General features: G+C 45.0%; 2 protein-coding genes across 3 annotated transcripts in view; one reads left to right on the forward strand and one right to left on the reverse strand.

Moving 5' to 3' along the window:
- Positions 1–311: 311 nt before the first annotated feature.
- Positions 312–15,722, reverse strand: MICOS10 (mitochondrial contact site and cristae organizing system subunit 10). The gene is made up of 4 exons (XM_064470398.1): positions 15,616–15,722; positions 4,256–4,303; positions 3,526–3,635; positions 312–556 (listed from the first exon to the last, which is right to left on the reverse strand). The coding sequence occupies exons 1-4, from the start codon at positions 15,680–15,682 to the stop codon at positions 548–550; spliced, it is 234 nt and encodes a 77-aa protein (XP_064326468.1). The 5' UTR covers positions 15,683–15,722; the 3' UTR covers positions 312–547.
- A 10,036-nt stretch (positions 15,723–25,758) lies between these two features.
- CAPZB (capping actin protein of muscle Z-line subunit beta) overlaps positions 25,759–26,917 on the forward strand; it is a 60,481-nt gene continuing 59,322 nt past the window's right edge. For both annotated transcript variants that reach the window (XM_064470394.1, XM_064470396.1), the window contains exon 1: positions 25,759–25,865. In XM_064470394.1, coding sequence (XP_064326464.1) covers positions 25,863–25,865 — 3 coding nt within the window. In that variant the 5' untranslated portion in view covers positions 25,759–25,862. The remainder of the gene's footprint in view (positions 25,866–26,917) is intronic.

Genomic DNA, 26,917 nt, shown 5'->3' on the forward strand with positions numbered 1-26,917 from the left:
AGAGAGGACAAAATTCCAATTTTAAAGGGCAACTGTACAAACAGGACATGGGAGTATTTATATTCCTCTCCAAACACCGGCACAAGCAGCAGGGGTCTAGTGGGTGATTTATGAGGTGGGAATGCTTCTTTGAACTGTGGGTTGGATGGGGGTTGCCTTTCAAGAGTGGAGAGGAACATACGACGGCTGTCTTTTCAGAAGAGCTCTCACAGTGGCTTTTACCCAGGTGGTCACAGCTGCTAGGTACTCAGGATGAAGTCCTCTCCTTCCATTCTCTCTCTCTCACTCACAGACAAAGTCAACACACCAGAGAAAGCCATTTTTCTTTTATTTATTTCCCAGAAGAGCTCTTCCTTGCACTTTCCAGACACGATACAAAACAAGCAACAGAACTTTGTTTCATGTACAGAAACAGTTTGTTGGAGTATAAAGAGTTACTGGTGATCGTTACTGAAGAATGTTGGCTTATTCCAGGGGCACTTCAGTATTCCTGAGGAATAATCATTGATTTCTCCTTCTTTCCCACTGGGATAGTCTTAGTCATTAGTCACTGTTCCTGTAAAGCAAGAAGGCTTATATTATTAAAAAGCCATTTGGGTTCCTTACATGGAAGGTGCTGCACGATGTAAAGCAAGCACTTAGCTTTGTAACATTTCCAGAAGGTAGGCTAACATTTCCATCCTTCGCTAGACTGCGGAGCTGAGCATGGAGAAGTTAAGCAGCTATTTTCATACCAGAAGCATGCCACATTTTCATGCATATAAGCTTCCATGCTGATAAAATGGGTACTTTGAAAAAACTCAATTTATCATCCAAGTTAACTATTCACAGACTGAATAGCAATCAGAGATCAAAGCCACAAAGCGCAGGAGGAAAGGCTCCAGTTGCCAAACTTCTTGTATTGTTGCACACCGATATAATCCACATTGCAATCAAAGTACAGGGTTGTGGGTTTTGGGGTGATAAGTAATACAGGCTAAATAACCTGAAAAATATGACAATTTCCTTTTTGCAAGGAAACCTTCGGCCACATAATCCTCAGCCATACCGTTATAAGCCTTGAAGTAATTGCTAGATGTTGATTTTAAATTCAGCTGAAGTCACAGTGACACCCACTTGATCAAATTACTTAAAAAGCCCTCAGAATGTTATGACCACAAATTAGAACTTTTCTGCATTTTAAGTGTTCTTTTGGCCTAGATGAATGGCTCTGCACTGGTGTTAGTGCTTCATGATCAGCTTACTAACCCAAAGGATGGGCAGTGTGATGATCCAAGTTACAGCTAGAACAGCTGCAAAGTTGCTTTGTAATCTCCTGATTATTTGGTATCATGAAGGTCCTCTGTCCTCTCTCATTCTCACTTAGGATTCAGAATTAAGAACTTGATCCTGACGAATCAAGAGTCCAGACTGGATCGAGTCCAGGGTAACCTGGTCTGACCTCAGAGCTGACCCTTGTTTGAGGTCAGACTGGAGAACTTCCTTGAAGTCCTTTCCAACTTGAGCTCTCTTGTGATCCCATGAACTTGACAGGTTCAGAAAACTAGAAATAATTTTGCTCAAGCTAATCCATATTACATTTCTCTCTCTCTCTTAATAAAGCCGATTTTCTTACAGAATCTCACATTTTTGACAAGTTTGCATTTGAACAGAAACTCCGTTTTGTAAAGGAAGTCCTATAGAGTTTTGTTACAACAGTATTTTCTAGGAAAAAACCCCAGATGAGTGATAATGCAACAATATTTTCCATGCTCCTAACCAACAGAAATGAAATAATTTTGTTGTAATAACCCTGGAGCCATTATCCATGACACGACATTTTGGAGAGAAGTAATGACATTTAACCATTAGATGGCTTCATCCGCATCTTCCCTCTCTCAGCATGTTCAGGCTCTTTGTGCCAGAGAAAGCTAGCGGAGACAGTGCACTGGAAACTATTTGTGTAGTCTTGTGCCACGCAGGCAGCTGCGCTTCTTCTGTGAAGTGTCCTTTCAATTACCTCATGCTTCGAAGGACCACCCTTGCTCCAGAGCACAGATTAGTCCTTAATCCAAACAAAATCCTTTACTAGGCTGACCTGAAAGTCAGTTTTCTGTTGCCCAACATCCCTAGTAACAAGCATCCTTGAATGAATAATGCTGTGCAGGACATGTGAACAGGGCATTTACCATTCACATGAAGCCACAGGCATGGCATTCCAGTTTCTTTTTGGAGACATAAATTGGAGAATACCCTCAGGATGGTGCAGAAAGCTAACACATTTTGATCCTAACAAATCTGGCCAGAAGAGTCACGCACAGAGTTTTAACTCTGGGCCGTAGCTGGCAATGTTGTATCAGCTGCATCTAAGTCAGTTTCTCTATATCACTATCCAAAATATTTTATTCTGAAGAAGTTGTTTAAGAATCTTGTTATTAGTTCCATTTCATTACAGGCAGCTGAAGATAGTATTTGCGAACAGGTATGTCTGGCAGGGCTGCAGAAGGCTGGCAAAAGCTCATCTGCCAGTAAATCTAAGGAGGACCAACCTCAACTTACAGCTTTAAACACATCAAGAAAAAGCCTAAAAGCACCTTCAGGCCTCCTTCATTAGGCAGACGAGAGATACAGGAGCAATTTTTGCATTCTGTGTACTTGCCATGAAGAGCTCCTGGCAGACCATCTTACTTCAGTACTTTCTGAAGTGCTAAAATAACTATAAACACATCCTGGTGGATGCCTCTGCACCAGTATCAGTGAAATGCTTTTAGCAGTATATAGCTTTGCGGATCCAAAATATGCACACACCCCCTTTTTTATGTTCCAGATGCCACAGTGATGAATTATCATAAGAACAGCCCCAACTTTTACATGTGAAGAAATAAAGAAAATACTAACGGAGTCAGTTTGTGGACTTAGTGCACTGTAGGCAGTTTGTGAGCACACAGATGGTTCCTGCTAATTAATCTAGTTTTAAATATTTTATCTCAGCGTGGTCAGTCATAATACTGAGCTCATTTAAATTATCCTCTTCAAAATTATTTAAAGTGCACAATTTCTTCAGACTAATTATTACATTATTATCCAGCCAAACAAGACACAAAGCTTGCAAGTGATTAGTGCTCTCATGTTGCAAAAAACCAAAAACCCACAGATGATCAAAGATCTGCTGATATGACTTTCAGTTTCTTCCTAGTTCATCTCTTTCAAAGTCTGAAGACAGAATTTTAGCATTATTTTAGTTTTTCAGAATTTCTAACATGTATTTTTATTATTGGTGTTTTCAGGTTGTGGGAAAACGTACCTGCAGGATCTGTTAAACTAGTTCTATGTATTCAGTCTAGTAAATTTACTGCTAAACACACCAGACATTAACATTTTCTGAAGAGCAGGGGAACCACCCCTGCTTTGGCAGCACAAGTTTCCTCTCACTAGCGCTCTTCTAGGAAAGGCAGAGGAATATCCATTTAAATGGTGTCTAGATGTACCATTTAATGCTAACCTATAAACAGTTACCAATTAATAGTAACTAGTACTGATACTTACTTTTACAAATTTACCATGGAGAAGATATGGAGACTGGAAGTCATGTTGACAATTGGAATAAGCCATTCCTAACCCCATCCCTGACCCAAAAGCGATAGGCCATGTCTTTCCTGTGGGGGAAGGCAAGCAGAGAGGAAAAGCTGAAGTCAAGAAAAGGTGATCATTCCACACAACAGCAACAGCATTGTTAAACAAGCACTGAGAAAGAACAAATTACTGGGAGAAGCATATTAGGCATTTTCAAGTTCTACGAGTCCTAAAATTGGCTAAAAACCAGACCACTTCAGAACAACAGGAGTAACAGTAAGACATCGTATTTAGAATTTAGCAGAGAGCAATCTCTGAATGCTAGATATTAATGAAAATTATTCTGTTACCAAAGCATAACTAAAAAAGAATTTAGATCAGTTTTAAAACCCTGGCAAGACTGGCATGAACTGATGTCTAGACACATGGCTCCAGTAATTTGGCTCAGGGTTTCCTGCAATTCCAGAATCTGAGCTGAGCACAGTAGGAGCTTAGAGCGACGCCGCATGCAACAACCTTGTTACACAACAGTTAAAAGTTTAGGTAACCCCATTTCAACTGAAAAGATGTGACCAATAATGAAAGAATTGGTCTAACATGCTGATGAAGTTTTACACGCCTCAAAGATTTCTTGGTTTTAAGCTGTACCTACAATAGACAGAAATTAGGAAACCAGGCAGTCGAGATTACTGAGCATACTCACTTTTGAAGAAGATGACTGAGAAAACAATTCCTAATCCAAATCCAGCACCTGTAAGAAGAAATGCAGTGTGTAAGGACTAACATAATGCAAAGTAATGGAAAGTTATTTAGTTCTTTACATTAATTCCTTGTTCCAGCTCAGGAATATCAGATGTTATTTCATCTGACGTGTTATTTCAGCACACCAAACAAAAGGCTCTTAAAGAACAATTCTGAAAAAAATAACTCTTGCTTTCTTAAGTAACTGGAAGCAGCTAATTCAGAGTAGAATCCCGACACAAACAAGAACATTATCAGAAAGGTTTGGGAAACAAACCAGACTCTCATCCCAGGGAAAGTTACTGAATTTCTGTCACCATCTACAATGTGGAATTAAGATTTATTTGGCTCATTGTCAGCAAATGAGAAACACTTAAATGAAAACTTATTGTGTCCTTGAGCTTTAGATTTTGCAGATTAATATCTTATTGTATTTCGTTTATCTCACCACTTTAACTACTTCAATGTGTGTCCTGAGGGCAGCAAAACTCTGATGCTTTGTGTTACCCTATACCTTGTAAAAAAAAGCTCCAGGCTGCTTATCTTTCACATCCACAACATTCATTATGGAGCATATTTAAGCACATTAGGAATGAATGACTTTTCACATCCTTATACTATATATAGAAATAACTGCAGCAGCTGAAAAAAAATTTATCCAAGCACCATTAAAGAACTCAGCTGGCATATTTAAAAATAATTTTTGCTTTCCTTGGAAGGTGTGCTTATGATTTTTTGCAAGAAGTCAGACAAGTCTGCAAAACCCCTCTCACGACTCAATAAATATAACAGTGAAAACTTTGAGCTCAGTGGGTAAATTCTACCTTTTGTTATAGCCACTAACAACAAGAATTTTAGATAAGGCACCGAAGTACAAAAGTTTAAAAAAAGAAAAAATAAATCAGTCATGCATACACTCATTAAATAAACACACCTAACAGTTTCAGGTTGATTTTGCAGCAAACACATGCTGTTATGGGTTTCAATTCTCTCCTTTCAATACAAGAAATCTAACTTAAGTATAATGAGTTTTATTAAATGACTTTTTTTTTTAAATATTGCTAAAAGCATGCGATCCTTGTTTAAGCTCCTGTTGAATGCATTACTAAGTGGGTTGAGACCAGAACAATGCCAAAGAATCCTATACCCTCTTGGCGTATAGGAGTACGTTTTTTGGGGTTTTTTTTTGTTTGTTTTTTTTTTTTTTTTTTAAGTTTCCTTCTGTTCTTTAAACCTTCTTCCCTGCAAAAAGTACACTAATGGTAGCTCCTACTGAGGCACAGATTATTGGAACACCACCTCACTGCACTACCTAGTAAGTTAACCAGGCACCCCATGCTTTTCACTGATTAAAACCCCCTCAAATATTAGAACAGAGGTGACCCAACAGATGATCCAAGCAAATCCCGTTAAGTTTACTCTCCTGTTTGGACTTCACTATCCATACTCACCAAGAGCTGGAAATCAGAGTTGCTTTTGAAAACTCTTTTCATTGTACTACAGCTTTTCAATTGTGACGGAGGTAACTACTTTACCAGGTCATTACAACTCTGGGGTAGGCTTACAAAACATGCAACTGCAGGGAAGAACTTTGACCGCCTGCCAAGTGGTCCTGACACAACTCCCCCAGACATTTTAGAAACCAAGCATTTCGCAGAAGGTCAGGTTCTCACTCTAATCATTTGCACAGCTAAGGAAAAGGCTCAGTTCCTCAGATGTCTGGTCAGTGCTTCAGGGTTTTTCTGCATTTCAGACAGTAAGAGATGCGCTACTTGGAGCATCTCGTATAAACAGCTAACTACTCATACCGTGTCACTGACCGGCATTTACACGCAGGCTGGAAGAGACATCATGCACTTCTAAGAGGAGGAGTTCATCCGTGCTAATTCCTCCACTCCCCCTCCCCAAGTAGAGCCTTCCTTCTGTACCTTTGCTATAATACAGCTGCTCTTGGCTCTCGTAGAATGTTTATGCTATTAAGGACAATTACTATCTTCAAGAATTCATCCAACGGACAACTGCTTGGCCCTCTGACCTGACTCCTTCTGCCAGTCTTTTCCTGCAATCTGCAGTTATGCTGCCTTTTTGGTTTGGGCTGTTGCACTATAGGTCTGGAAGGGACTTTCTGGAGGCATTACTTTCCGTTCAGACAGCACTAGGCGTTGTTTGAACTGTCCAGGTCAGAAGGCCTGTCACGCAGCGAGCGATACTGGGTCCCACGCTTCCTGTCCAAGAACAGATCCCCTCTGCCAATCCAAACAGTTTAGCTAATCAATGAGAAATGATTTACAGGATGACAAATTCTGCATCACCTCGATGCAGAGCCCAGGCAGTTTCTAATGTCACCATATTTTCCACGTTACCAGTCAAACCCACATTCTTCTTACCAGAGTGGTGGTAAACTGCTTGCTTTCTTGTCTTAAGAAAAGTCTGCACTAAGGAAGCAGCTATAGTTAATACAATTTCTTTCCATCTAGAGACAGAAATCTTCATTATCTTGTATTCTTTTCACCTCCTTCAGATGCTCTCTCAAGTTACACCCCCATTTCTAAGGGTGCCGCACAGATGCCATCAATGGTGCTTCCTGTTGGCCATGGGGGAAGCTACAGGATACACTTAAAGGTGAAAAAGTTATTTTTCCTGCCAACTGCAATTCAGCCTAAGCCTAAAACAAAACCTAGGTCTTCCCATGCTAATACCCAACACCACTGTTAGGCAGATGAAGTCCAGTGTGGCTGACTTGTTAAGACAGAATGGTCTTTCCTAAGAAACGTTTTTTCCTGAAGTAGTGATAGGCCTGGTTCTAGGGAAGGGATTCTTCTCTTGCATAAAAGCGCACAGTATCGATTTTAGAGGATATTGCTGCACCCTATCCCAGCAGAAAGGGGAATACAGTGGCTGATTATTTTCAAAAGATGATGGTAAGATATCTAGGGCCTTGCTTTAAGTAATGAAAACACTACAGAGAAGCAAAGGAGAACGACCGACAGCTAAAGGGTTTTTGTTTTCTGTACAAGAAGGCAACTTGAGAAACAAAGCCAAAAAAGTACCTTAGCTTCCCTCATCCCAAAGACAGCTCGGTTCATGCCTTTTCTTACTGAGGAATAGATAGAGCCTATGCTGAAAGCTGCTGCTAATCGCAACACCCGACCAACAAGAAAAGCTCAGATCTGCCCCCTCACGTCAGCCAGTCCATATACAGCATTTGCTCTTTCCTACTTGGGTTTTAACGTTTAAGCACCCGTTTTAAGTTAAAACTGGAAGCTTTAGCTGCATTTAATTTCTTAGCCCACCGGGTTAAGAACCTATTTCTGTGGATAGTTTGTCACTCATCTTCATTCCACTAGAAAGTATTTGTGGTTATGCGGTCATTTCCTGTGTCTCCAGGACCAAGGGGGAGCTAAACCATTTTGTCTTGGAACCAAAGTAACACGTTTCACTTTAATTCTATATAAAGTTACACCCGAGATAAACAATGGCAAAGCTGTTGATGAGTTTTACAGGTTTAAGTTCTCACATGCTCAATTTCCTTTTAAAGAGGCAACATATTGCTTCAAAGAGCCTCCCACCTGACCAGGGGACACTCAGTCTGCAGCTGTTTCTACTAAAGATCAGCACCTCTAGGCCAGGCTTTAACTTCATAACAATAAAACATGAAAGGTTTATCTTACAATGAAAACAAACGAACATGGAAAAGCTAAGGGCTTGATCCACACCGGGCACATTTTCCCTCCTTTTCTTGCATGACAGACTCTTTGGAGGAAAAGGCCACAGGAAAGAGTACAACCCATTTTTCACCTCCTCTGACAGTTTAAAATGTTTAACTAGAAAAACAGTCTCTTCCACTCTACATCTATCATTTCAGCTTAAAGTCATTTACAGCCAGTCAGTGTCAAGGGGGGACAGGACAGTCCCATGGACATCTTACTCCCGCTGCCCAGTAAGCATCCCGGCCATACGGACCAGCACAGCCACACGGAATTGGTATTAGGCAGAAAGCCCAGTCTCCAAAACTTTTTCATTCTACTTTTTTGGCTTCTACACCTTCCAAGAAAAATGTCACAGTACCTCAAATCAATCTAACACACAGAAGAGCACGCGCCGTATACCCAACAGGACATCATAAAAGTGTCTTGGAGAGAAACACAAATCTTCAGCATGGGCTCCTGCCCTGTAAGAACATCTGGGAAAAGCTTTTTCTATAAATTTAATCAACAGTCCCTCCAACAGCAATACTATGTGGTTCTTTCCTAGGCTACCCAAGTAGCTATGGGCCGAAGCAGCTATTAAGACTGCCACACCTAGATATAAGTTTAAAGCTGTTGAAGAAAAGCAAAAGAGAAGGACTAAAATATGCTTGTTGACATCTGGCAAAGGTGTTGCAGTTACTATAGCAGCTGGAATTTTTTCAGTTACTTCATCTGATGACAAAAAGAAAACTATTATTTTCCTCTGCCATTTCTTATACACAAATACAAAACAGAGATTCAGCCTCCTCTCCTTCAGATTCTGTTATTTTACAATTAAAAAACCAAAATGATTGAAATAAAACGAAGAAGGAGCTCCTGGAAGATGGCCTCTTGTTCCAAGAAAATAGCAACCACTCTGTACAGCTCTTTAAAATAGGTCACGGACTCATCCCAGCAGAGAAGATTTCTTCTCAGATAGAAAGACAGCTTCCATTAGGATCAAGAAAATCTACCGAGCTCAGTTAGCTTCTCTCTAGGGACAGTGACAGCAACAGCTTCAAGGTCCAACAGCAGATCTCATCCACAGGCCTGATGCACTGGAAGCTGCAAATGAGCATCAGCTTGTTCCAGCACTAAAGTTTGCTTTTTGTAAAGAAATGCCCAAGAAAAGTAAAAATCTTCAAAACAAACAAAAAAGGCAAGCAACTCTCAAAATTCTATTCTCCCTCCTGTTGTGTGGTGTTCCGTCCTGTCCCCCTCCAATCCCACTTTGACAAGACGCATAGATAATTGTTTTGCAAAAATGGGGAGAAGAGGCTTCTCCATACACCAGGGCAGTACTTAGCACTGGTTAGAAATCTGAGACCATGAAATCACTTATTTACAGAAAGAACTAATTTTAAGCAGACTCTTAGCAAGGTCTTTCGTGGCAGGAATCAGATTTTCTTCAAACACCAACTTTAAAGCTTTCATTCCCATCTCCCCCGTTGTGCAGACTGTTTGCATAGCAGCCAGAAAAATGAGCAAGGACACTAGAAGAAAACATTGGGAAACTATATACCAAGTACTCGAGGAAGACGCAGGAAAAAAGTGTGTTTTGTTTTCTTCTAGCATTTGACTGTAGTAACACAGAATACTTGGAATGACGGAATATAAATATCCAAGTATCACTATAATACAAAAATCCCGGCATGCTTTCAGGGGCCGCTTTCACCCTGAAGCACCCCTGCAGTTCAGCCGCTGCCCGAAGGCTAACCTTCGATAAACATCAGCACTTTTGTGCATAGACACACAGCAGCGGGAAGTATCGCTGTTAGCCCCAGCAACCACAGTGATAGTCTCGTAGCTGCACCAGAACCTTTTCATCCTCGCACCGGTGAATGAACTGGTGAGACGAGAGGGCATGCACATTTCCTCACTCTTTTAAAAGGAGAAGGGGAGAAGAGTAAAAGATGCTCTTTGAACAGACACTGCAACAAAGGTTCTCATCTATACTGCATCAGGCTTTTAGACAAAAATCAGGGTTGCACTCGCTTTAGAAGCATGTATATAAGGAAACAGCAAGATATTTGTAATATGGGAAATACCCCTGACAGAAAACTCTACCTTGTCCTACCGCAATAAAGTATTCCACTAGTGGAAAGTAATAGCATTGCTAAAGAGAGAAGTTTTGCCTCACTATGAGAGCTCCCCATCATGCTTCTTCACACGCATCAATGTAGCTGACCATTACTGATGTCTACTGGCCCAGCTAAGGTATAGAGGCAATTTAGAGCAGGAAGAGTTATGGTGGCATCTCATTAACAGAAATCCTAAGGAAGGTAACTTGACCCTTCTCAAATCCCTCACTATCAATTTATTATCATCAAGGACGTGCCAGCAGCCCTGGAAGGACTTTCCTCAGAGAGCTAAACCTGACTAACAAAGAACAAAGAGTTGTCCCCCCCTACTGCTGTAACATCTCAAGGACCAGATGAGTGGTTTAGGCTATCGCTCAGCTACAGTTCCCTTCCCCCGGACAGCATCACTGTGTGCCACCTCCAAAGAAGGCACAGCTAGCACCTCACCAACACACTAGTACGGAGGACAAGGAATTCAGTGCGCTTTGGTTTCATTTCCAGCAGAGGAGACCTTGCACAGTCTCAGGTTTTAAATGGCTGCACTATCAGACAGGTGTCACAACTCTTCTTTTGGGTTTTCTTGCACACCAGAAGCACTGCCGAGTGCAGGCTGGAGCAAGGGGCCAGAAGGGCTTCCGTTAGCGAGCTGATGGGGCACGTCTAGGCAGGGCAAAGCTTCCTGGCTCCATCAGATGGCCAGCCAAGAGGAAAAGCAGGACACGATGCAGTTAGAAGAAACCCGGCTTCCTAAAGATTCTCCTGTCTTTTTCTTCCAAAAGAAGATAATAGCCCTTTAATTTGTAGACAGCCATTGTATTCAGAACTCTGCTAACAATATCACTAAATATCACTATTAGGAAAAAAATCTAAAAGCCTATTCTCAGAACAGCATTTGTCCACCTCTTCCAAATATAGCATTTTTTTGTTGGCTGTTTTGCCTCCCTGCACAGCCTAAGCCCTAAGCAGTTAATATTTACACTACTTGGTCTGCTACAAGATACAACTAGTAGAATTGGATCTTCTCCCGTACAACAAAGGAAAATAACTTGGGGTTACAAACAAAGCTCACATAACAATGCAGTTGTGTGCTCACATAATATTTGTGTTATCCAGTATTAAAAACAAAACCCCAAATGAAGAACAAGTCATTTGACCTGGTAGCTAAGATCGGATGGCCACGTTACAATTGCCAAGCAAAAAAAAAAACCACTTCAAAACAGGAATTTCAGGATTTTTGTATATTTAGAGAAAGTCTAATCCAGTTTTCAGAAAGTATACACGTTTTATCATTATATGGACTGACTTTATCCTACTCATAACCATGTGAAGGATTATTTAAAAATACTGACATTGCAATCCATACAATGATTCTTTCTGAAATATTCAATCTGTGGAATGACACAAACAATACAATTTCACCCTGCCGTTAAAAGAAACAGCCATTCAAGCAGGCCAGATAATGCAAGCCAGAAAAAAATCATGTAGCAGTTGCAGGAGAATTAAAAGTGCCCTTTTCTCTCAAAAAATTCCTATTAAATGGAAATTAGAAGCATTTCACTTTCAGATGTCAAAACAGAGGATTAGAGGAAAATGAGCGTTAGTACACTGGGTTTTCTACAAGCTTCCAGGCTGAATTTTGATCAAACACAGACATCAGAACATTTGTCTCCTGAAAAAAAATAAAACACAAAAAACCTTCAGCACAGCAACACAACACACTAAGCCAAGAAGCAAACAGCTTTCCTAGGATTGCCTTTCAATATCAGGTAAATTACAGTGTTCAACTCATTTAAAACTACAACAGTTTCAAAACAAACCTAGACACACAGACGCACAAATCTCCTTCCCCTTACACACATACTCTTTATTGCCTCACCGTTCCCTGGAAACGGCATATAATAACAACTTGTCCAAAATTATAGCCTCACAGAGAAAAAAAACAACTCTGTCGGTCCTTCATGAGTAATTGTCTTTCCAAATAAACAGGCATGAACTATCAATCAGTTAAACAAACAACCAAACCCTTTAAACAGGGTTTGAAGCTGGTAGGATGGAAGAAGACCACAATACTATTTACTTCCCCGTCTCTTCTCTGCAGAGCTCTACTGACAAAAAGGAAGAAATGGTTGTGAAGGCTGAAGAGGACACAGGAATTTGTAAAGCTGTGCAAGGTGGGAAGTAAAAGACAGACATGGTAGCTCAGTTCTCCTTCCCCACACATGAAACAAGCAACTTTTCTGATAGGTAAGAAAAAAAATCAGCCTCAGGAAGAAAGACAGAACAGAAAGGTAAATTATTTAAATGACTGCATGGGTGAAAAGTCTTGAGAATGGTGCAAAGCCAGAGCCAGCATGATCTGCACCACCCGTCAGAGAAACCGCCCGGTCGGCCAAGAAAGCACAACCCATCCCACTACACACAAAGCACTGTGGTTATACAGCTAGATTGGGAAAGGGAAGGGGAACAAAAATACCTAGACCCATCCTCATCATTACCAAAACAAATAAATGTCAGTCCTAATAAAAAGGAGGTGAGCACATAAACTCCACTGAATGATGTTCCAGTGTTTTGTGCAGGCATACAGAGGTTTACAGTACTTAACTCTTTGGAATTAAATACTGTCCCAACAACGCCTGACAACAAACTCTGTTTTGAACTAACAGGAAAAAGAAAGGACTTTTGATACTAAATTACAAGATGCACACAGGTCATGACCAAGAGGTCAAAAATATAATACAGCATTTCAAAAGAAGTACCACAAGATAAATATATATTTTGGACATTTTAGTGGCAGGAGATCAAGTTTCTTCCAGGAGCTTGATCTCCAACTAAAAGTCCAAACAACACAACCAACCACAAATACACTGGCTTACACAACTGCAGTGGAAAGCCTGACGGATTAATACAAGGTAGGACAGGCCACACAGCCTCCAGCTGTTATTTAATAGCATACTATTGCTGATAAAGTCATCCTGATACCTTCTACCTCCCTTTCTCACTCTCTTCTGTTTCCCGTATATTTCCAGCCCTCAAATTAATCCACAAGACTTATCTGTCTCTACAGTTCTCACAGACATGGGAAAATAGTCATGCATACAAGGCTTCAGATATTCAGTGCTTTACTTTATTTACAGTGTCTGGAATGGGAAAACACAAGGCTAATCACAATGCTTATTTTCCCCCAGCCATTGGCTGGAAAGATCTCTCTTGCAATAGCACTCAGGAAGGATGCAAAGACACGTATGGGAAGGAAACTGTGGCCACCAAAAGGAAAAGTCCGACAAAGAAGCGAGGATTTGGTAAACTTCCATATCCCACAGAACAAGCAGCTAAATTCTCAAGTTTATTTTCTCTTTCTTTCCAGTGTAACCCTTGATAGTTTACTGGAAACTCCAGCAAACTTTGCAGCAATATTAGAAAAATAATCACAACCACACAGGTTTTTAAAGTCCTTTCGGAGAAAACAATTGTTTCCACTGAGGTAGTCTGAGAAAGTCTGTGTTATCAGCACTCAGTTAACACTTTGCATAGCTAGGCCACCAACTCACTTCACATTTAAAGGCCATCATCATCTTCAGTCATAAACTACTGGAATATAAAGCAGTTCTGGGTTGTTCGACTCCCAGAGCTCAAACCGAGTCATTTGCTGTTAATGCCACAGAGGAGGCTGCCAGCACAGATGCTTCAGTTACTGGATCAAACGTAAAAGCACACAAAACAGAAAAACACTATCACACATGAAGAGAAACAGGTATCTGAGGCCATCACACTGGTTTTAGTGCTAAGGATAAAATGAAAGACCTGCAGCCCATGTGCCTTTCTTAGGCAATCCAATGAACAACCTGAGTTTTACTGAGACCTCTACTCAATGCCATCATGAAGCTGACACTGGGAATCCTTGATCTAGAGCACTAGCGCAGTAAGTCTAAGCACATATTCTTTCTTCTCTTACCACTTTAGGATGGAAGAAAACACCAAATTAAAATGACAGGCCTGCTGAAGAGACATGCTGCATCGTAATCAACCCTGTATCCACTTCTTTCAGCCTCCCGGAGAGACCTTCCATGTACAGGATTCCTACATGTACAGCTGCAGCATGGAACAAGTTCTTGTTTATAATGTGGCATACTTAATATTTTATGATAAAGCAACCAATGCTATGGAAACATAAACATATCTGGATATGTTTGTCAGACAAACCTGAATAGAATTTCATAAGGCAAAACATTGCTCTGGAGCACTTGACACTTTTCAAAGGCTTGTTATAAACAATGGAAGTTTCAGTTTACTTAAAACTATTAAACATCTTTTCTAATGGAAAAGTATTAGGCAACTAAAACCCCGAGTTCCTCGTCAGCTTTCAAGCATAAGGCCACTACAGCAACATGAAATAAACATTCACATTTCTCAGATATTATTTATGGTTTTCAAAGAGACTTCTGTATCAACACGGAACACACACCCATTGTGTCAGATCCTTCTTCCTCTATACATTGCACTTAAAGATTTGCTTCGGTATACACACTTGACAAAGCCACAACCTCTGCCTAGTCGATTTGCCAGCCTGTCACATGAAGAGCACCGAACTGCACATGCACAATTACGGTCAGTCATAAAACTCACATTTCTAAGCAAAACGTTATGAATAGTTTGTTGCAGATCTCAAGCACTGCAGGCATATGCACACTCTGAACTTTAAGGACAAATAAGCATGGTAGAAAACCAACAGAGCTATTCCCCTACTTAAAGAAAAGGCACAACTGCCTGCAGGGTTGGGACACCGGACGGAAAGCTTCTCAATGTCAAACCACACACACCGTACTAAGTAACACATGCCAAAGCTATCAGCGTGTCACGCCGCGTATTGCTTTTAATAAACACAGCCCACCTCACACGCTGAGTGATGTGAACAGCTCTGCAGAAAGAGATTTCGAAAACCAAGCCGCCGTCATAGCGAAACTAAAGGCGGGCAAGGTCGTGGCACTGAAGGACCCGGTCATGACTGCCCAGGGCCCATTCATTCAGGGCTGGAGGCGTCCCGCTGGCCCCGGAGCTCAGCGCAGAGGCAGATTTCCCACGGAAACCCCTCATCTTTACCGGAGAGAGTAACCAGAGCTCACAAACGACCCTCCGCTACCGGTAAGAGGGGGCCGGGCCGGGGAGCGGAGCCCGGGGAGCCGCGGGAGAGGGCCCAGCGGGGGTCGGTGCCCGCGGCCAAGGTCACCTTGCCAGGCCCGGGGCCGCCCGGCTCCTTCCCGGTCCCCGACCCCCGGGGGGCAGCGCTGCCCTGCGCTGAGGGCGGAGCCCCAGAACAACCCTGCCGGGGCCCACCGCGCGCCGGGGCCGCCGCCGACCTAGGCCAGGCCCGGAGCGGCGGGGAAAACACCGGGCCTCGAAGGGCCCTTCCTCGGCGGGCCCGGCAGCGTCGACCCGCCCAGCCCCGGGGGCACCGGGCCGGCCGCCACCGCTCCTCCCCGGGTCCTCCCCCTCCGCCCTGCCCTCCCCGCCCTTACCCAGCTTGACGGCGGAGTCCGCCAGACACCGGTCCCACTTCCTGCCCAGCTCGCCCTCCGACGCCATCTTGGCCGTCCCCTCCCACCTCAGGCCCTGCCCTCGCCTCCTCCCCCGCCGCGCAACTCTCGCGAGATCTCCCGGCGCGGCTGAGGGGCACCTCGCCACCTCTCGCGAGATTTCCTCCCGGCCCGGCCGCCGTTGTCAAGGTTACCGGCAGGCGGGCGCCATGGCTGCCGCCCTCCACCTCGGGCCCGGCCTAAAAGCCGGCTTTTCCCCGCGGGACCCGGCCCACCGCAGCCCTGGCCCTTCCTGGGCTCTATCTCTTCAGACGGAGCTCCCGCTGTGTCCTTGTGAGGGCTCGTACCCCTCAGCCTAAGGCAGGATCCCCATCCTCTCAGAGGCCCCCGGCTTGGGCCCACTCCTGTCGACCTGCTCCCCTCAGAGCTCTCACCCCTCATCCTTGGTAAGAGCTGATCTTTGCTGTAGGGTCCCATCTCTCTCACTGCAGAGTTAGGATAACCCGCTGGACAGGCTTTCCCATGTAGGCTTTCCCTCACCGAGGCTCGTAGAGGTGCTGCATCCCACACAGCTCCTGTATCTTTAATGGCTGTCCTCAACACCTCTTCAGGGCCTGAATTGAGGTACAGGTGTGTGAAAGAACCCGCTGTTGTCAATCCCTATCGATGTCCCAGTGATCACCTTTTTTACTTAAGAGCAACCTAGGCACTACACCTCCTTACTTAATTGGGAAAAGGAACTGAATAATATCAGGAAAATAAGAATGTCATAGTCAAAAAGTTATTCCATGCAATAGGATGCTGCTTTTAGAGTAAGGAGCTGTGGGAAGGGTTCTCAATGATTTATGGGTCGTTGCTCATCCCATACTGTGCTGCAGCGTGGTGCAGCAGCAAATGTAAGTGAATTGTTTCAAATTTAATGTAATGAACTTTATATTGCAAATGTTGCGTAGGCTTTCTGGAAGTCATTCTCCAGAAGCCTTGTGAAAAAACACAGAGTGTTTTTCAAGTAATAATGTCCCCATTCACACTTAGTAAGGCAATTTTTAGCTGCAATCGCTTGTTTTGATTTCTTCAAGTTCTGACAGTCCTCCTTATCAAGGTGGAGAGGAGGAGGCTCCACTGCTTTATAAAACCGAAGTTCTTTAAAAAGTCAGTTAAAGACTAAAGCAAGAAATAGACATCAAAACACTCTGAAGCTGGCAAAATTTTTCTGAAGTTTTTATTTTTCATAGTCTTTCATTTGTATTAAAAGAATAACTGGTTTTGATCTAGAGCAATGATGATTTTTCCTGTATTTGGTTTAGTTCAACTCCTTCACATATCACTAAACAATCATAATTGCCTATTACTTTTCACAGAATCACAGAATGTTATGGGTTGGAAGGGACCTCTGGTGATCATCCCGTCCCACCTCCTGCTGGAGCAGGCACCCCCAGAGCAGGGGCACAGGGCCGCGTCCAGGCAGAGTGTGAATGTCTCCAGGGAAGGGACCCCACAGCCTCCCTGGGCAGCCTGTGCCCCTGCTCTGGCACCCGCACAGGGAAGGAGCTTTTCCTCATGTTCAGGTGGAACTTCTCGTGTTCCAGCTTGTGCCTGTTGCCCCTTGGCCTGTCAGTGGGCACCACTGAAAAGAGTCCAGTCCCATCCTCCTGACACCCACCCTTCAGATATTTATAAGCATTGATAAGATCCCCCCTCAGTCTTCTCCAGGCTGAACAGACCCAGGTCTCTCAGCCATTCCTCATAAGGGAGATGTTCCAGTCCCCTGAGCATCTTGGTAGCTCTGCACTGGACTTTCTCTGATAGTTCTCTGTCTATCTTGAACTGGGGGGCCCAGAACTGGACGCAGCACCCCAGATGTGGCCTCACTAGGGCAGAGCAGAGGGAGAGGAGAACCTCCCTCGCCCTGCTGGCCACACTCCTTTTCATGCACCCCAGGACACCCTTGGCCCCCTTGGCCCTAAGGGCCCGGTGCTGGCTCAGGGTCACCTCGCTGCCCCCCAGCACCCCCAGGGCCTTCTCAGCAGAGCCGCTCTCCAGCAGGTCCCCCCCAGCCTGTGCTGGTGCGGGGGGTTGTTCCTCCCCAGGGGCAGGACCTGGCACTGGCTCTTGCTGAATCCCATGAGGTTCCCCTGGGCCCAGCTCTCCAGCCTGGCCAGGTCTCGCTGGATGCCAGCACAGCCTCTGGTGCGTCAGCCGCTCCTCCCAGCTCGGTATCGTCAGCAAACTTGCTGAGGGGACGCTCTGTCCCTTTGTCCAGGTCATTGATGAACACGTTGAACAGGGTTGGACCCAGCACAGACCCCTGGGGAACACCGCTAGTTACGGGCCTCTAACCAGACTCTGTGCCATTGATCACGACCCTCTGAGCTCTGCCGTTCAGCCAGTTCCCAATCCACCTCACTGTCCTCTCATCCAACCCACACTCCCTAAGCTCACCTGTGAGGGTGTTATGGGAGACAGTGTCCAGTTTCCTTAACTAAGTTTCCTTAGTTAAAAAATCTCTAAGTGTTTTTTTTTTAAAAAACTTTTTTGGAAGGCACATGGTTAAACTAAGTCCTTGCAGGTTCAAGATGTTTCCCTGGAGAAGGCAGGTCTTGTTCTTCTGTAAAGGGAACCTCCTTTTCTCCGCCTTCCCCTGCAATTTACTCAAATCAGTTTGCATTGCTGCATAGTCGCTACCACAAATAGAACAGTGCAGCAAGTTACAAAAATACCAACAGGATCAACCAGGTTTTTTCCCTGACCGGATAAAGAAGTGTTTTCTGAAACCACTGACCCAGTGGTATGTCCCAAAGTGCCAGCTCCACCCTCCCATTTCTAAACAGCTCTGGAAAATATCAGGAGGGGAAAGATACTTGAAGCTTCCAGATAATTCTTCTCTTTTTTTTCCCCCAAATTAAATCCCAGAAATCAGTGTTTAAAAACAACCTAGAAATGTGCTCTTCTCTTTGGCAAAAACAAATACCCGGTGCAGGCCAATGTGTAGTCTCACTTCACACTTACTCACTTTCAGACTGTTAGGCTCCCTGGAAAGCGCTGTTTCTTTGGGGATGAAGGAAGCGGTGGTGAGCTGTTGGACTGTAAGGCGCTTCATAAAGGGTCGCGTTGCTGCGTAATGGGTCTTGATGTGTTTTGACAGCCTTGCGTCAGGAACCTGGTGCATTAAACCCCTTCGAAGGAGATGGAATGGTTCAGTATAATTGTTTCGAACATCCAGCTTCCTTCTGAGAAATCAGTCTGCTTCTTTTAAATCCTGGAGTGACTGAGTGATCGGAGGGGGCTCTGGAAAACATTATCCATTAAGGATCAGGAGCGCATTCTCTGTACCCCTTCCCCACCCCAGGGAAAAATTAAGGCAGGAGGGAATTTGTCCAAAGACAGCCTTTTCTCTCCATTGCTATAGTTACTTGGCAATTAGACCCTCTCAGTGTAATATTGAGTATTTATTATTGTATGACTCCAAGGTGATATTTAGAACATGCGGTTCTGAAAAACCTTTTTTGCATTTCACAGCCCAGCGTGTGCTGTCCCAGGGTTCCTTTCCTCCCTCTCCCCTCACACTCTCTTCTCCTTTCTTTCAGTAAATAAATATATGAGAAAATAGAGGAGGCAGAAATGAAGCCAGAAAGCTTAAAAAAATCCCTGTCTTTCTCTGATGGGGGTAAACTTTTAGTAGGTTCAGACCCTGTATCACCAGTTTTTTTAACTATATACCTGAACTGTGCATTAAATTAGTAAGACTACTCACAGACTACAAGTTAGCCATCCACTTAGATAAACTGCAGGTTAGTTTTTCAACGGATGGCCACCAAACAAGCCAGAGGCAGAACTGGGAATCTAAAATTAAAAAGTACCACTATTATTCTTCAAAACTGTGATTTCCCTGGTGTCTGGTGGAAGAGGCCATGCAGAGGGCATGTCCGGACATGTGCGTGTCGGTGAGGAGCTTCTCTGGGGCCACACCAGCCAGAATTCGAAGCCCCTTTTTGACATCACAGACTTTCTTTTAACTGCTAGCCCAAGCAGTAGTGCAGTATAGGAAGGTTCACCCTCAACCCAACAGTTTTTGTTTTAAAACTTTCAAGGAAGTTTCTTTTAAATCTTGATCCTTCCCCAGGATGAGTGTATTGCCTCTTATCCTGTTTTTTCAAAGAATCCCATAGCATCCCTCCTGTCAGTTCCCCACTGGATACTAATATGCTCTTGTCTCCTTTTTTCCAAAGAATACACATCTACGTTCTCCCACAGTTCTAAATAACATGAATCGCCTCCCACACACACATTTTTTTTTTCTGCCAAGAGTAGCAGCAATCTGTATAGGACGACAGCAGTGTAGGAGTTATCTGCTTGAAATGGTTGACACAGCCTCGGTGGTGGGCCCCCACTTTGCTGTCTCTACTTCCAGAACGCTTCTTTCATGTTACAGAGAGAATCAGACCCAGGCAGGAAACTTCAACTCTCGGTCTCCACTCCAGTTTGTTTGTTTTTTGTTTTGTTTTTTTTTCCCCCCTCAAAGATACAAGCCGCATTCACCAGCAGATACTGATGCTTATTTTTCTCTGTTTAAAGCCTCCTTGCTATCCAAGCAACAACAACAAAAAAGTCAAAGTCCGAAGTCTGAGGAAAAAGAAACCCCTCCTCGGCAGGACTTCACCCTAAAATGGGAAAAGTGCCAGACACTCCATTAAGTCTACTTTGCTATTCTTATTGATTCGATGTGGAAGGCAGTCGGATACCGTGGGGATGAACAATAGTCTAAAGGCGGAGGTAGACTTGCATTAGGAGAGACAGCTTGTGATGCAGGGTGAAACATCATTCAGTCTTTTCACAGGGATGGCATTCACGTTAAGAAGCAAGTCCATTTTGTGTCTGTGCTAACGTATTTTCGTGCCAGTTTTGCAAAGCTGATGTAATGTTATATTCGGTAGTGTGGTACTGCTGGTTACAGTTGTCAGGTACGGCTGATTGAAGTGGAACTTTAAAAAATGGAACAAGATGTGTCACAGCTCGTTGTGCTAATTCTGCTTTACACTGCTTTTGCCATGAATATGCAGTTTGCCCCAAAAATCTCTGGAGGAAAGTGCTTGCATGGAAAGACTGATCTGCATTTTTGCTAACTCTTGTGTTACAGGCATAAGCACTGCTATGACATTTCTTGTCTTTATTTGATGTGTGCGATTTTGTGACCATTTTTTAGTTGAGTAGTAGAAATAGGGAAAGAACGAACGCACTGTATTGATACAGGTTTTCTAAATGAGCAAGCCTGCAAAAAGAGTGCTATTTTTCAGCTCTTTTAAGTGTGTTTTTCCATTCGTCCATGTCACTGGCTAATTCTATACAGATTCTAACTAGTGAACCATGACTATTGTATTAAGAAAGAATCCAGACCCTTACAATTCTTTTGGCTGGTATATTAGCAAGCTTCAAATGAAGTGCAACGTGTCAAGGAAAAAGTAAGGCAATGGAAAGTTTTGTTTCTTTCTGGTGCATTTAATCAGTTTCTCTTTGATTCTTTTTTAATGACAGGCTGCAGACATTATTACTACAGTTAATGACCAAGTTTGACAAGAATGTTCTCAATACCCTCTTTGCTCAGGCTAAAGACATTTCTGAAAGCTCCTATCTGTCAAGCTTTCTGTGCGTAAAATACAAAGTTAAAAGAGCAGTCACAAGCACAGAAATAAACAGCACCCTAGGACACACAACTAGGGGGAACGTGCTGGAAAAGTGGCGATCCCAGCAGTCCTGCAGTCCCCTATTCTGGGCTGATACCTGAAAAAACGCCTCACAGTCCTTTTCTGCAGAAGCATTGCTGGGCTTCTTGAGGTGGGATTTCACATATGTCTCGGTCACATCTGTCCATCTTGTATTAAACATTTTGTGGAATACAATTGGATTGAAATCTGTGGGGCAAGTGAAACCAGTGTGGCTGCAAACAACTCCAAGGCATGCCCAGACAAAGTGTTCTCAAACATGGGCAGGTAGTTTTGGACTGAAATAAAGCAGTTGCTATTAGTGGATGAGGATGTTACTTTGTATGTTGAACAAAAAAATAATTATTCTACAACCGAGATGTTGACCCAGATTGCAGGGATGTGACTTTTTAACATGACTCTCTGCTAAATCCCCTCTCTCTGCACGCTGGCTACAGCCGAGTGGCTAAGTCTGCTCTCAGTCTGTGAAAGAGGGATAGGGGGCATGACGTGGTCTCACCTATTTAGGCAAAACAATTATAAGAAGATGGTCAAAGCCAGAAAAACCTCATGCCTCTAGCGATACTTTTGCTTGAGTGATGCGTCATTTTGCTGCTGTTACTGTGACAGTGCTGCACTGGTAGTAGAATGTCTCATTTTTGGCCAGTATATGGACATCTTAGGCTGCCAGGTTTATTGTCTTTTACATTAATCAAATGAGCAGATCTGCTTGGGTGCTGATGAAGTAGAAAAAAGTCTGGTTTTAGCATTCTTTCCAGGGAGGGGGAATGCCTCAAACCTCACACTAAATGGGCAAGATGGTGTTTTTCATTAACCATGGTGTTTTGATTTACTCATCAGTTCCTGCAGTAAATGGGGAAACTCTTAAAACCTTTATATTCCAAGAGTACCCTCAGCAAAGTTGCTTTTGAATCGGAATGGGAGGGAGGCTTTTTCTATTGTTTGTGTGCTATTTTGACAGTGTGTACAAAGATCTCCATAGTGAGAACTATCTGTGGCTTGATTACGGAATTCCAAGACACTGGGTAGTGTTGTAGGTACCTTTTTCCTGTATTAGCTTCCAAGAAACGCTCGGTTTTCAGCCTCAAATGAAGCGATGCTGCTGGTTTACTGACTCTGACTAATAAAACCCAGCAAGCTAAACTTTACCATTGCTGGAAGACTCTTGCAGCAGTAAATTCAATTTATGAGAACCCCTAATAAAAGTTTACATATCTTTCAAGTGCCACAAGCTTGACATGAAAGAAAACGGGCAATCTGACCTAAAAAAAAAAGATCAAGATGTCTTTAATAGAAAAAAAGAATATTCAGTGAAGCATAAAAGTTTTCTCTAGGACCTTGCTTCTAAGCACGTTCTCACTGTCACCCTTGGTCCTGGCTAAACACTGGAATAAACAAAAGAAATAGCATTTCACCATGCATGCAGGAGGAGAAAATAAAAACCACATCGTGTTGGACCACAAATGCTTTACGAAGCTCTGGCTGAACGTGAAAAGTACTTTGTAATGCTACTAAGTCTTTATCCTCTTGCTTCCTTGACTATAATCAAACATACAGGGAAAGCACATGTATTTTATAGTTGCTGAAAAAGCGTTGTTATTAACTGCACGTGAATCTGATGCTGTAGGGCCCTTAAGCCGTCAACTGACATCACTGTTTGCTTCCTTTGTTTATAGACCCTCATTTTAAAGATGCGTAATGCCTGACACGAAGCCCTTTGAGCATGCGCTCTCCTGTTTGGGTGGGTGATTCCGTCCCAGGAGGGGTGGGAAATGCCTGTAGCGCAGGTAACTCTACCTCACGACACTCAGCTTTATTGAATGTCGCTGCATCGACTCTATTTGCTGTCAACCCCTCCACGAATCGCAAGGCTCCAACTGCAGTTACATATGCTGAGCCTTCTGCCTGCTGGGATCCACCCCTCGCTGCAGATCGTGGCCTACCAGCGAGAGTCTGGTCCTACATCTTAATAAACAAACAAAAAAAATTTCTCTTAAGCATGTCCTGCTATAAACAAGCAAGGCAAGCAGCTGGTCCTCATTTGAAAAGATGTTACATCAATTGCAAAAGGAATCTGCGGATCTTCTTAATACACATATTTTTGGGAAAACAAAAAGCAGCTGTTTATTCTTCTTTATACCTATTAGCAGGAAAACAAAATCCAGGATGATTGTATTTCTTCTGCTAAGAAAAACATCCTCTTGGCCTCAACATTCATTTGGATCTCAAATTGTTTAAAATATACTGGGCCGCATAATTCCGCTTTTGCTCCGCTTCTTCAGCAAGCAGCTAGAAACAGTTTCTGTTCGTAACTATAAAAGCTACTAATAGCAGTCATCGAAAACTTTGCATGAGTTTTGCAACCAAAATAGTGAAGTTCAGAACATGCATTTCCAAATTTATCGATTCTGCCCTTCCAGATCCTGCCCCAAGGAAAAGATGCTCATTAGATGTGCTGCTTTTCTTAATCACTGCTGGTGGGGACCTCTGAGGGAAGTCAAGGACTGACGGATCTAGGGACTGCAAAATGGAAGCCGCTCGAGATTGCTGCATCCTACAAACTGGGTGTAAGGAGGCTGGGCTGACTAGTCTTGGCAAAGAATTGAATTTGGAGGCCCTATAGGAGGCAATACCTTCTGAGGCTGCATGGCCTCCCTCCTAGGCACGGCAAGATTTTTCCCCATCTTGGGGTTTATTTGGTTATTGATGGAGTTTTATGTGCTTTTGTTTTTTGCTGAAGTAATCTATGCTCTTCTTGAGATTGCTCTACTGTTTTCTGTCCTTTGCTTCCTGGGTTCATTTTGTTCCTGCACTGAAAACACCAAAGGTTTGGCAACAGAGGAACGGAAAAAAGCGGGTAAAGGCAAAACGGGTGACAGCAGATGGTCAGAAGTCATCCACGCACAGGATAGCTTTGATTTCCTCATAGAGTAAGCAGCGACAGCCACTATGTCCGCTCGTGGCCGTCTGTCCTGCAAATTCACGTTTTACAGTTACACCTCGATGCCCGACTGTGCACCTGGATGCGTGTCCGAGCAGTTCAATTCCCTGGAAGTCGAGCTTGTGCTTCTCAAACTGACAGCTACGCCTGGGCTGCCCTCGCAGTCCGAGTCGTTATCTCTTAGGAGGTCCTGTTTGGTATCTGATAGGAGAATTTAGAGTCGAGTTACAAACATCTGCGGTAATGTCCGAGTGAAAAGTCAGAGCTTGGCCTTGGGCGTCTCTCGCCGGGAGGACGTACTGCAGCGTTACAGCCAAGGGAAACACAAAGCGGTGTGTGGCTCCCCGTGTCAGCATTTCCAGTTTCGACAGCAAACCAAGGGAATTAAGTAACAGGGCTTTTGGCTCGCCAGGGCCGAGTCCACAGCGCAGGAGCCAGAGAGCACCAGCGGAGGGTTCTTGGGATGCTGGCACCAAAACTCCGGCAAAAACATGGGCCAAATGATTGTTCCGAGAAAGCTGCAGAGGAAAGTGTTGTCACATAACGAATCGGATGCTCTCCTGGGGCAACGGGGTGCGTTGCAGCCCTTAAATAGACAGGTTTTGTTGGGAAAAAGAGTCTGGAATGGGGATCGGTTTTACCCGAGGTCACTGCAATGTGAATTGGTGCGTTAGGAGAAAAAACTGGTTTCTTTCTGGGACTGCCTGAGAAAAGCAAGGGTGACTTAATTGCACAGACAGCCCGATGTGCCGATTTTGATCTTGCATTGGCAGATCCGTATCGCGGCCACCTCAGCCCTGAGGTCATCAAAATGCGTCAGCTCCTGCTTCGCTTCCAGCAGGTCCCAACAAGCTTCCCCGCATGCTGGTTCTCTCAGAGCATGAATTCCTTAACCCCAGCCTTAGCGCCAGAGACTATTTTACCATGTCGCTTCGATGCCAAAGACACGATGCCTTAGAGGCAGCACCGCTGCCGATGTGCTGCTCATTACCGCTCTAAAGCCTAGTTTTTGGCGCTGGTGGTATTGCCAAAAGGTCACCTGTTCTGGCTGTCGTTTGCCCTGCTAATTGTCTGCCTCGTGTTGGTTGTTTGCTTAAACCTGAGGGTCGTTTTGGTGTTTAAAAGGTGTTTGGAAGGTGTTTGGAGGAGGGAGGCGCTGCTGGGCGGTGGAGCCGCGCCCTCCGCAGGCCCCGCCCCCGCCTCTGATTGGCCGCCCTCCTTCCGCCCGCCGCCGGGCTTACCCCCGCGCTGCAGTTGGTAGCGCCCGCCTCCCTCGCGGTGCCGCCCGCCGTCCCCCCCCGGGTCGGGGTGAATGGTTCATCCCGCTCCGCCATCCCGCCCCTCCCCGCCCCGTTCGCGCGCCGCGCTCCATACTTGGCGATGACCGGCGAGCCGCGCGCTGATTGGCGGGGAGGCGGCGAAAGGGCGGGGCGGCGCAGCTCTGACCCGGATGTTCACTCCTAGGCAACGGCGGAAGTGGAAGGGCCGCGGCCTGTCTCGGAGGGAGACCGGACGGGACCGGGAGGCGCCGCCGTTGCTACCGCCCAGCGCAGCCCCGCCGAGCCGCCATGGTAAGGGCCAAGGGGGCTGCCCCTCCCCGCCAAGCCGCTCCCCCTCCCTCTCCCCGCCACCCCCTACTTCCCGCCGGTGCCGCCCCCTCCCATCCCCCCGGTGCCGCGCCCCGGCGCCTCCTTCCCCCCCCCCCTCCTCCGGTCTCCTCAGAGCGGGGCGTCCTCGTCCCGCCTCTCCGGGGCGGCGGGGAGGGAGAGCCCGGTCTGGGGCTGCCCGGGGAGGGGAGGGGCGGCCCGGCCCGGCGCGGGGGGGGGGCCCTGCCCGCGGCTTGGCAGGGCCCGGGGGCGGGCAGCGGGGCCGCGGGGTGTCCGGGGTCCGTCCGCCACCTCCGCTGCCCGGTTACTTCCAGGTTTGCGGGCCTGGACCCCGGGGGGGTGTTTACAGAGGGAATGCTTCCGCTTCGGACGGCGAACGTTACCGCTCGGTGTAGCTGTGAAGGGAGCGAGGCGACGCTGCAGTGTCTGAGGGCGGCGGGGGCCTGGCCTGCTCCTGCTGCTGGCCATAAACCCCAAGCTATCACCCACCCTGCCTGGCTGTTCCTCTGGAAGCCGGACTTACTCGTTAAGGTGTACTAAGATCTAACGGAATCTGTAAAACACAGGAAAACCAAGAGCGGGTAATGTTGCAGCGGCGAGGGTTGCTCCTCTGCATGGATGAGAACTTTACATCTCTCAGAAGGGCTCCTCTAGTTTCTTCACTCGTGTAAAATAATCTCCACCTTGCTGCATGTCGCTGCACGTATTACCTAGGTCATAAAACCGTCCCGTTTTGTTTTGGCACCCTGTGCAAAGGGAGCACGTTTCGTGGGCTCTAAACAAATGCCAGAAGAAGGACGGGAAGTGGCCTGGGCTCTGGTCCACTCCCAGCCCTGCCTGGGTGGATGTCTGCTGCTGCGGAGCCTGCTTAAGGCAGCATAACCCCAGGGGATGGAAAAACTTGTATGGAATCACTGAGACCCTTCATGTTTGGGAATTTCTGATTCAGGTTTTCCAACATAACAATTTAAGAATGTCCAAATGTATTTAGATTTTTAGAAAGAGTAACCCAACGC

The sequence above is a fragment of the Phalacrocorax carbo genome, chromosome 20 (genome assembly GCF_963921805.1).
Source record: "Phalacrocorax carbo chromosome 20, bPhaCar2.1, whole genome shotgun sequence".
Lineage (NCBI taxonomy): Eukaryota > Metazoa > Chordata > Aves > Suliformes > Phalacrocoracidae > Phalacrocorax > Phalacrocorax carbo.

What these genes read in the sequence shown, in the direction of transcription:
- MICOS10 (XM_064470398.1), bottom strand. Translation starts at nt 15,682, where the DNA reads ATGGCGTCGGAGGGCGAGCTGGGCAGGAAGTGGGACCGGTGTCTGGCG. An exon ending in GGACTCCGCCGTCAAGCTGG is followed by an intron (nt 4,304 to 15,615) that starts GTAAGGGCGGGG and finishes TTCTTCTTACAG; the next exon opens with GTGCTGGATTTGGATTAGGA. An exon ending in CTCAGTCATCTTCTTCAAAA is followed by an intron (nt 3,636 to 4,255) that starts GTGAGTATGCTC and finishes CTTCCCCCACAG; the next exon opens with GAAAGACATGGCCTATCGCT.